The sequence below is a fragment of the Octodon degus genome, unplaced genomic scaffold, assembly GCF_000260255.1.
Source record: "Octodon degus isolate 3935 unplaced genomic scaffold, OctDeg1.0 scaffold00014, whole genome shotgun sequence".
Classification (NCBI taxonomy): Eukaryota; Metazoa; Chordata; class Mammalia; order Rodentia; family Octodontidae; genus Octodon; species Octodon degus.
Window position 1 is genome coordinate 20,436,308 of NW_004524590.1, and position 11,312 is coordinate 20,447,619.

An 11,312-nucleotide genomic window follows, 5' to 3' on the forward strand; every position below is an offset into this window, starting at 1 on the left:
AGAGCACAAAAATATTTATTTTATTTTATTTTTATCAGTACCAAGAATCGAGCTCACAACCTCCTGCTTGCCAGGCAGGCACTGTGCCATTGAGCTAAGTCCCCAGCCCTTGAAAAAATATTTTAAAACAATTTTAACAAATCAAGTTGTATGTGGGAGTGTCAGTGTTCTCATTCTGAATTCATTGTGAATAATTGTATAACCACGAATGAGTAATTATGTTAGTGTCTTTGAGAAGTAGGATTTTCACTGTGGGAGACAAAAAATAACAGATGTAAGATAAATATTGTTATGTAAAAATATTATAGTCCCAAGTTTGAATTTGAAGTGCTGGTGAGAACTCATAACTTACGGTGTCTTAGAGGGAAAATCCATTTACTAGCTAGTGCCACTGAAAAGGTTTTCCAGAAGTGATTAACAGGGGTCCCTTAAGCCCTAGACTTTGATCTCTAAATGCTATTTCCATTATGTGGTGTAAGAGATTCTTGGGAAAAATGGCATATTAAGGAGGTAGTCATTGAACACAGAGCATCTCGTCTTACCTGAGGGTACAGAAGCTGCGAAAGGCTGCTGGGGTATGCCCACAGAACCGAGGAGCTGGCTTCGGTAGCCTCGCATGGTTGAGGTAGCCCAGCACTGCAGTCTATTGAAACCCATCGTGCTTATGTGCATAGCTTTGTGATGCTTAAAAACTAAGCAGAACCTAAATCATGATTAGAATATGCTTTGAAAAGTCTTGTTATCAGGTGTGGTGGTGCACATCAGTAATCCCATCAGTCAGATTATTTTGCTTTTTTAAAACAGGGTATACTGCTAAAATCAGAAATAAAGGAAAGTAAGCCATGCTAAGGGCTGAGGTAGAAAGATCATTGTGAGTTCAGGGCCATCTTGGGCTACATAGTGAGTTCAAGGCCAGCCTGAACTACATAGTAAGAACCTGTCTCAGGAGAAAAAAAAAAAATAAAATTAAAAAAAAAATGTTATCCTGAAAAGCGGAAAATACATTGAAAAACTCAGGCATTTCCTAGGTTTATTCTTTGTAGCCTGACCTCAACTGGACCAAATAGAGAAGTACGTCTTTACAGATGTATTTTTAGCTAATAGATGAACGGGAGTGATAGAACATCAGTGCTTTGCAGCCTCCAAAAGGCTGGCGAGTTCACTTAACTGATTGTACTTGGCTGATTATAGTCTTCCAAAACAAGGACACCTTGCTAGCTTTATCTCTAGTGAAAATTCACAGCAGCATTTACAAAATAAAAAATTGAATGCGAATTTGATCATACCTTAAGCTTTAATGACTAATGTACCACCAATATGAAAGACAGAATGATCTGTTTTTGCAACACCTTGGGTTTGCCCATGAGCAAAATCAGAGTATAGGAGACTGTTGCAAATATGACCCAGTGTCTTCAACAAGTAAATGATCAACAACCCCCTCAAAGAAAAAGTAATAGGGAATTATGGAGATTAGAGGTGGCTAAGCAATAAATGAGACAGTTACAGTGTGTACACTTTAACTTCTGACTCACAAAACTGCCCTTAGAGGGGCATGGTGAGCTAAAGAAGTAGAAACATTAATTGTATTCTTGATGACATTAGAGAATTAATAGGTTTTTTAGAGGTGACAGTGATGGGGCCATGGTTTTTGGTTTTTTTTAAGTGAAGGTTTATTTTGTTTACAGTTGCATTTTGGAATATTTACAGATGGGCAGATAAGACCTCTAACCTTTACTTCAAAGTACTCTAGGGGGTCAAGAAGAAAGAAAATATAGATTACATAAGGCTTGTCATGAATGAATAGTTGCTGGAGTTACGCGGTCAGCCTGTTGGGGCTGACTGTCTTGTCCTACCTGATTTTTTTTCTGTGTTGGGAATTTTTCACAGGAAAAGATTAAAATATTTCTGCTATGGGGAAAAAAAGCTAAATATTGTTAAAGATACTCTAGTATCCTCACTTTCCTTTAATTCTGATTGTACAAGTGTAATCCATTTTTATAAAGTAGGATAACCCATCCATCCATCATATTCTTAGCCACACTAAGGACAGTAATGATTTTCTCTCTCTAAAACATGAAAAGTTATTTCCTGTCATTGTACCTTTTAGAACAACGGCATACCCCACATTGAGATTTCATTACAGCCCAAGCGTGCTGGTAGAGTTGGTTGATCGCTCTGCGGTGTGTCCCTGGGCTTTTCCATGATTCAGTGCAAATGAATGCCTGCCTTTTCTGCCTTCCAGGTCCTCGTTCACCTGGGACTCCTGACCAAGGAATCTGGATTCAAGATCGCAGAGACCGCGTTCAGTGGTGGCCCTCTTGGTGAATTAGTTCAATGGAGTGATTTAATTACATCTCTGTACTTACTGGGCCATGACATTCGGATTTCAGCTTCACTGGCTGAGCTCAAGGAGTAAGGAGATTACTTTTCAATTTTAAAATCAGGATACAAAAAAGAAATTGTAAACTCTTAAAGCCCTCTATTAGTCTGTAATTTCTTGGGGAGGAAAATGAAAGTGATAATTCACTAAACAGGAGATAAGAAGATTATTTTCAGGAGCTAAATACATACACTGTGAAAAGGATAATATGTTTTCATTGTAGCTGCAGGCTCCCGAGGCTTCATGAATGAACACCAGAAAATTCAAACTAAGGAGCTTATTCTTTGCTATTACAGGTGCTTCCCACATCTGCAGCACAAAACATTATTGACTTTTCTAATTCCCCATCTTTTACTGAAATTCATACTGTTCCCTGTTCAACATCAGGCTTTCTAAATCTCAAAACAGGGCAGGTTCCTGTGCATAATTTAATTTGGATAAAATAAATTTCCTGAAAGCCCTGATCCAATCCTTTTTCAATTAGCCAACTCCCAGCTCATTCTGTTAACTCTTCCTTGCTCTTATATTTCTCTGAAATTTGCATCTACCTCTTAACTGTCTTGAAAGCCCTTTTCCATACACAGCTGACCGAGCAGGGACACCTAGATCTCTCTCTTGTGTAACTGCCCTTTGAGACTTCTTACCCAGCAACCATATAGCATGTGGCAATGTTAAGTATTTCCAGGAGAAATACTGTGAATGAAGATCTGAGAGATAGGACGGGGGCTAAAGCAAATAGATGGTCCACCCTGTTCCCATTTTATGGGGCAAGGCAGTGCTGCCTGGGGAGGTCACTTAGCTTAGCCACACGCTCCATCCCTGATTGGAGGCAGTGTATGTTGGGATAAAAGCAATAAGTTTGGTAGGATATGAACTGTCATTTGTTAGCTTTCTTTTCAAATGTTAAAAGTTACAATGGTTGGGGCCAGTGAGATAGCTCAGCGGTCTAAAGTGCCTCCTTAGGCTGGCTTAGGAAGGCTCAGGGTAGCTTAGGAAGATGCAGGGAACTGTGGTTCGATCCGTCACCACATTTGTCTTGCCAACCCAGAGTTACAAATGGTAGTATGCACAATTATGTCAACTCTCATGTTTTTTTTTTAATTTTTTATTTTGTTAAGAAATAACAGTGAGACAGTTTCAAAACCGATTAAAACTGAAGGTAGGACAGTTTCAATAATTAATACATTGCATATTGTTGTCTTGATAGTGGTTATTCATAGTACAAGATGCAGATATGATATCCTGTTCGAACACTCTTAGTACAAATCTTTCTTCTCATTGAATTAAGAGAAAGTAGCTGTATATCTATCCTAACTATTTTGTGTATAGAGATACAGAATGGTCCTTTATTTATATCCCCTTTTTTGTTTAATTTTGTCAGAGATGGGTATTCCATTGCCATTTAAATATTGTAGGTGCATGAATTCAGCAAAATAACCCAATGTTGTCCCATAGTCCACAATAGTAGTGGGTTATCCATAGGACTGGCAACGTCAGAAGTTGCTGACTTGAGCCTTTTAGAGATCAGCATATTAATATGGCTTTACCTTTCATACCTTGTTTTTATACTTTTCTGCTGGATGGTTTAAGACCATGATAATCAATAGAGCAAAGTTCAACTCTCATGTTGATGATGACTGTTTACCACTAACCTTCGTGGACCACTTACTGGTCTTTATTTAGCACCTGAAGGTAGGCACTGCTGTTGTCCGTATTTTAAAAGTAAAGCTGAGGTTCAAACCAAAGCGTACTGTCTGAGGGTTTGGGGACGATGGTGATTTGCACCCAGTGTCTGTCTCCATTCTTGCCTTGGTCCTTTAAGAGAAAGACAAAGTAGAGCTCTTTGCCGCTCTTAATCCTCTCCCTTGTTCCTGAGCGGTCTGCGTCCCATTGCTTTCTTCCTGCTTGCTCTGAAACATGTTGGGCCCTTGACCCTTAGGAAGATGCATTCGTGCGCTCCTCTGTCACTCGCTGAGTGCCTCCTGTGCACTGGCTTTGGTGTGGGACCCACAGAACTGGTCACCTTGCAGTTAAGGGGCTGCCAGTCATTTGATAATTCCAACTAATACATTAATAATTGCACTAATTACGAATCTATTAGTGCTAATGGAGATGCGGATTCTAGATTATAAATACTGGGAGTTCAGAAAACTGAATATTATTCACCACTGTATACTTAGCAGTTAGTGCCCAGTATAGTGTAGGTGCTCATACAGATACTGAACTGATGAGTGAGTGAATGAGCGGATAGGTGACCACATGGAACGCTATGCAAGTACTAAGGACAAGAATTGCCTAGGGAGCTCAGAAGAGAGCTTAGAAATTTGCTCTTTAAGAGAGATTAGAAATTTGCCAGGCCGAGACTTACCCTGTCATCAGTGACAATTCTGTAGTAGTCTTTATGCACATCAAGATCAGGGCTAGAAGTATTTCATTTAGGAAGATAATTGGGGAACAACATAGAACAGTGGTTCCCAGATATGCATGAAATTAGCATCACTTGGGATCTTTCTGTTTTATTTTTTAGGTTTAGGGGGATCTGCTTAAAATCTTTATAGACCCTTCTCAAAGTAGTTAAGCATATAGAGCACAGACATGTCTATTTTATGATGCCTCCAAATAAATGCAGCATGCAAACAGGTTTGAGAAGCACTGAACACAGGTGGACCAGAGGTCAGCTCTATGGCCAGATCCAGCCCCATCTCTGTTTGCGTGAGGTTTCAGGGGTGTAAGCGGTCTTTATTGTTATGCGTTGCTTATCCACCTTTATCCTATGGTGGCAAAGTGATATGGCCTGCAGAGATGAAAGTGTTTATTTTCCAGCCCTTATAGAAAGTTTTCCAACCTTTAAGAAGAAATTGGGGGCCAGGGAGATGGCTCAGTAGAATAAGCGCTTCCCTGGCAATCACAAGTGTCTGAGTTCAATCCCCGGTTTCACCAGAAAAAAAAAAAAAAAAAAGAAGAAATTGGTTCTGTGGAACCTAACCTTGTAAGAAGCCCAGAGGAGGAGGAGGAGAAGGATGCCTAAAGCAGTAGAGGAACAGCCCTGTAGAGCTGAGTCTTGTTCGTGTTTTTGGTCTTTCGGAGTAGGATTTTCATAGCCATGAAGGAATATGATGGAGTGTGAACAGTGCTAAGAGGGAGCGTGATGACTGTGAGTAAATGGAAGGTGCTCAGTGTTCCTCCCAACTGTGGAGTTGGCGTTCTCCTCAAGTCCACTGTCATCTCCTGAGTGCAGGAGTGGCTTTGTGTGTCCGAGTAGAAGGGTGAGTGCATGGATGAAAGACAGGTTAATGAGAAAGTGTAGTCCACAGTGCCAGTTCTGGAATGCAGTCTGGTTAAAAGCAGAAGGTTGACATAACAGAAAAACATTAGTGAACAGGGCAAGTCTGTGTAAGAGCCTTTAAAGCCTAGAACTTGAAGACACTTGGAGAATAGAGAGGTCAGACAAGAGGTAGGATCTCATCTTCATATTCCAATATTTTTCCCCCTGGGGAATGCGGAAAGGGAAATTCAGGCTAAGTCCCTTCTAGAAGGTCTCACAGCTGCTAGACAGTGCAGATGGCTGCAGACCCACGTCTTCCTGGATTTCACATGGCACATTGACAGTGCTGATTTTTCATAGTACAGAGTCGGGGTCTAGGTTGGACCTGACAGGTCTGAAGAATTGACATAGGTAGTAGACTTGGAAGAGCCATGCTGGTGCCTCTCAGAGATTTGGGGGGTGGTTATTTGCCTGTTAAATTTGTCAAGTTTAGTACCTCAAGTAAGTGGTTTCTTTTTTGCCCTTTTTCTACAGAATTATGAAGAAGGTTGTAGGGAACCGGTCTGGCTGCCCAACTGTAGGAGACAGAATCGTTGAACTCATTTATATTGATATTGTGGGACTTGCTCAGTTCAAGAAAACTCTGGGACCATCTTGGGTTCATTACCAGTAAGTACAACACACTGTTTTGTTTTGTTTTTTAAATTCTTTTTCCCCCTGACAAGAATTATGTGGCTGTGCCTAGAAAAAGGTGATTAAATGTTATCATTTGATCAGTGTGGAATGTGTCTATCATTCCTAATTGAAATTCAGAATTTGCACAATGATATTCTGCTTCCTGGGGCTATTAATTATTTTCACTGATACCTTGAGAAAACAAGTGTCAGCCTCCTTAATACTTAAGATTCCTCTTTCAGTGTACCTAAGCTGGCCTCATCTGTTTAATAAAATAAGGCTTTGAATCAAATGTGGAGATTGTTCCTTTTTGTGGTCCTTGGTTTAGGTGATGGACGCGTTTCTATCTTACCGTTTCCCTCATCAGAGTTCTTGTCATTCATGTGAGGAGAAGCGGGGACAATTTCTATGATGGGTGAGGGCTTCTCCTTTTGAAGTCTGTGCTCCGTGTGACTGCGGTCCCTGTGGGCTGTGTGTGGTGATTATCGTATAGTGGGTGAGCTCAGAATTCACCTGGGTAGGAGCTTGAGAGCAGCAGTGATTGAATATTTGAAGCAATCTCAGTGGTCCACAAATACAATGCTGAATTACTTAAGCTGTGTAAAGGGTTGTGTTACTTTCTCAGTTTTCTTTCAGCCATTCTGAGAATGCATCATTTGCTGTGACCGTATCTCCGGTACTTCTTTTACACCTGCGTTCGTGGTGAGAGCAATTGCGTGTACCAACCGTCAAGCACAACCAGCACCTATTATGAATTTAGTACTTTCTAAGGAGTTTTTTTTTTTTTAAATTATCTTCAGCTTATCACCATTAATACTGATTTTTCTTTATGGTATATAAAATATTATTATAAAATTTGTCTTTTTTTTTTTTAAGGAAGCACCTTGCTATGTAGTTCAGGTTAGTCTGGAACTCAATATGTAGCCCAGGCCAGCTTGAATTTATGGCAGTCCTCCTGCTTCAGCCTCTCAAGTTCTGGGATTACAGGTGTGTGCCACCACACCTAGCATTTAAAAATCCCCATTTTGAAAAGGAGCTAAATTTAAATACAGATCATCTTTTGTTTAGTAGTATCAGTGGTTCACATATATGGGTAAAAATCTTAAGGGATAGGGAAGCCCTGTACCAGGGGCAGTAAATGCTGGTCTCCAGTCCTGACCCACTTCCCAAGAGAACATTGGAAAAGTCTTTTCATTCGCATAACATGGGGATCTTGCTGTGTGTTCCTTTTCTGTTGCTTTCGGGAAAGGTGATATGTTGTTAGCTCTTCCAACTTAACTAGTCAGTGGATTTGGATGATCTATACCATCTCCTCTTTCAGGTTAGTAAAGCTTACTATTAACTTGATTTGCCCATGGTTATATGAGATTGGAGTCCTTCAGAAATCAGAACTTAAAACTGAAAATTCCTCAAAAGCGTAGAGGGGAGAGATACCCGTTGTTAGTAAAATTGACTTTCAGTGTACAGGCATTTTGCCCAGCATTGATTTTTCTCATTGTTCAATAAATAGTCATTGATGGAATAGACTATTGGTGGGATAGATGTAATCTCATGTTCTTTTCATTTTGGGAATATAGTTTCATAAAAATATGATTTTGGTTTGGGTACTAGCACGCTGCATTTTCTGTCATGTTCCTCCTGTTTCTTGTGGGGTTTCATTCCCCTGCTGCGGTTTGCATAGGTGTCAGACTGTTTCCTTTGTTCTCAGTTGTGTACAAATGACCATCTTGCTTCTTGGTTATTAAGTCACGTAGTAAAGGCAGTTGTTTAAGTTTTGTTTTGTTCTGTGGCATTTTGTGAATGGGGAAATCTGGAAAATATGCAAAGAAAACTGGGCAGTTCAGACCTCCCTAGACTCTCGTGTCCTTACCATTAAAAAGGGCTGTTTGGATGGAAAGCGCTCTCAGCGGTAGTGTTCAGGTCAATTAAGAGAGGCAGTGCTGTTATTAAAATGGTCACTGTATATTGCTATTTCACTTGCATTGTATGGAAAGGCATCTCTCAGAGGGATTTTATGGAACATGGAGCATTTGTCTCCCCTTTCTTAATGACCAGTCTACATGAGCAGTGGCAGGTGGGGGATCTATTAGTGCTTTAGACCTACAGTCTTTGGTATGGTTGAGGTGAAAGTCCATCGAAATGCCAAGCAGGTCCTCTAGAAAGTTTCTTATCCAGTTCTTCCTTCTTTTAAAATTAGAAGTTGCCAGGGCTGTGTTCATCTTGGCGGATGGTAGGCACTAGGAATTACATGTCGTATAAGGTGAACTTCATCTCATCTCTCAATTTGGAGCAAGTCCTTTAAGCCTGTTGATCTTGGGAAAATATTTATAAATTTTACCCAGTTTCCATGAGGAAGATCAGTCAAACATTTATTAAGTAACTGTGTATATGCAACTGAAATTCTGCTAGGAGCTGAGGCTCGCCCTCTTGTGCTTCATCTGAGGTCTTTTGCTGAACATTGAGGAGATACAAGAAACGCGACACACAAAGTCCAAGACATGCCTTGGTTTCCATTGAGCTAAAAAACAGAAAGCTCATGGCCAGGTACTTGGGAGCATCCATCTTGAAGTATTGTAGCCGAGAGTCAGAAGAACACAGTGTGGTAGAGTCTTTGGCACTGCACTAAGGTTTCTACTAGCAGAAGGCAAGCTGTGTTAAGAATCCAAGCAGGTATCTTTTTTTTTAACTCATTAATCTGTTCTTTTTTTGTTTGTTTTTTCTTTTTTTATGTGTTTGGTACAGGGTTTCACTACGAAACTCAGACTCGTATTGATCCTTCTGTTTTCAGCCTCCCCAGCTCTAGGATTACAGGCATGAGCCACCACACCCGGACTCAGTCACTGGCTCAGCACACCCCAGGGACAGGGCTGGCACAACATGTGGTATCCGGGATCGAACCCGGCCCCTGCACTTAGCTAAGCACGCGCTTTAGCTGGTTGAGCTATCTTACCGGCCCTCATTGATCTGCTCTTGATAGCCCAGACACAGCAAAGCGTTAAAAAGGTGAAATAAAGATTAAGAACACACACCCAACCCCAAAACATGTGAGAAGTGTTCAAAGAATGAAGAGTAGCATTTTAAACCTCCCATATCACAGATAAAGGTCAGTCTTGTGCTGCTGTTATGCAAAAGCAAATTTGTATAAGCTGGAAAATAAACAGTGCCAAAGCTTCAAGGTGTGGGAGCCCAGGAGTTCAAGGACAACCTGGGCAGCATGGTAAGACCCTGTCCTGAGAAAATTGCCATCTCATTGAGAGCCTGTTCAACGAAAACCACACAAACAATGGAACTATTTCTGTGGTCAGCTTTTATTTCATTCTGTGGGGATAGCCTTTCCTCCTGCTCCTTTTTTCTTCCTCTCGTAAACAAATGTTGGTAAGAAAGTCAACACACAAAAATGGCAGTTGACGGTTGTGATTCCTAGAAAACCCGTTCGGTTGTTTGGATTCTCTTGTTCTTGTTTCAGATTCTTTCAGTAAAGTGAAAACTTTAAAACTGAAACAGTGTTTTCCTTAAAAGTCATTGCCGTCATCTGATTCTAAAATTGGTGCTTTAATCCGTATTTACTTTTACACTTAATGGTCTAGTAAAAGCTATTCAAAAGTATTATTGATAAGTAGCAACAGAAAATAGATGTTTTTGTTAGCTGTTCAGGAGCTTGATTAGCACGAATGTTTTGAGAATTGGTGATGAAATAAACGTGACCCAAATCAGTACATTTTGCTTCTGTATTAACTCCTTCCGGTCGGTGGTTCTTTCGGCCTCTGAAGCTGTGGTCAGAGGACCTCCATGAAGGCCTCTAGCTTGAGGCTTCGTAGTCCATGCACGTGCGCGTCTCCTGCTCTGTTCCTGTAGCACGAAGGCAGTGCTAGACAGTGTGGAAACAGAACATGAGTGTGTTCACCTAAAACTTTATTTTTAAATGCATAAATAGGAAATCCATATTTTTCACATGTCACAAAATATCTCCTGTTTTTTAATCATTTGAGAATCTAAAGGCCATCCAAGCACACAGCCACACAACAGTAGGTATTGGGGCCTGCTCTGGCCTTGGTGGTAGAGACAAATGAAACGTCTGCAGCTGTGTTTCATCAGGCTCTAGAACTAAAGCAGTGAACCTTACTATTATTAGGTCCACAAAAGCTGTCACACGTCTTGAGTAAGATTCTGAGCCCAGTCTGTCATGAGTGGCCACAGAATACCTTAGCCTGAGTAACTTACAATTGAAAAGAGATGAATTTCTCACCATTGCAGAGGCTGGGAAGTCCCAGGTGGAGGGTCCACAGCTGGGGAGGACCGTATTGTTGTGCCTAGCCTGGGGGAAGACGTGGCAAGGAGAGAGAACAGGGCCGGGTGCCGCAAGCTCCTGTGTCTCCTCCTTTTCTTAGGAAGTCACTGATGCCTTCATGGGCACGCCACCCTCATGCCCTCTTCTAGCCCTACGTTCCTCTCAAAGGCTACCTCAGACTACCATCCTCACAGGAATTTGAGGATCACCTTTCTGACAGACAAACTTTCAGAGGATTCTTCACCATAGCATAAGCTATATGTAAAATCAAATAGTCTGGCTGGCTGATCCAAATGTTGCACTTTTATCCTGGAAGGCGCAGTGCATGCTTTAAGCACACTGAGCCATGTAGAGGTGGTAGCTCCGTTTCTTTAATAACTGCTGCATGCTTGGCCCTGGCTAGGGGCTGGGTGTGTAGCAATAAATACCACAGTCCCCAGCTGCAGCTTTCAGGAATTTTCCATTTTAACAATATTTGAACAGTCTTCTGTGTTACCAGTCAGGCCATCTGACGCCAAGTCCTCTCTTCTCTGTGATGGCTTTGGTTCTCAAGTCCCCCGTGTAGATGTTCAGTATATCAGTTATTCTAGAGCAGTAGTGAACCTCACAGAGCTTTTCATGATGCACAGCCCACTGCGTGCCAGAGAGCATTACTGGCTGGGAGTGGAGCTCAGAGGAAGAATGGGTGCCCAGCGTGTGCAGGG

The 11,312-nt window shown here is 41.3% G+C and overlaps 1 protein-coding gene across 4 annotated transcripts in view; it reads left to right on the forward strand.

The window, feature by feature from the left end:
- The window catches only part of Mgat5 (mannosyl (alpha-1,6-)-glycoprotein beta-1,6-N-acetyl-glucosaminyltransferase), a 354,646-nt gene that overhangs the window by 218,924 nt on the left and 124,410 nt on the right, over positions 1-11,312 (forward strand). For all 4 annotated transcript variants that reach the window (XM_004626373.2, XM_023709791.1, XM_023709789.1 and 1 more), the window contains exons 8-9: positions 2,243-2,412; positions 6,180-6,314. In XM_004626373.2, coding sequence (XP_004626430.1) covers positions 2,243-2,412; positions 6,180-6,314 — 305 coding nt within the window. The remainder of the gene's footprint in view (positions 1-2,242; positions 2,413-6,179; positions 6,315-11,312) is intronic.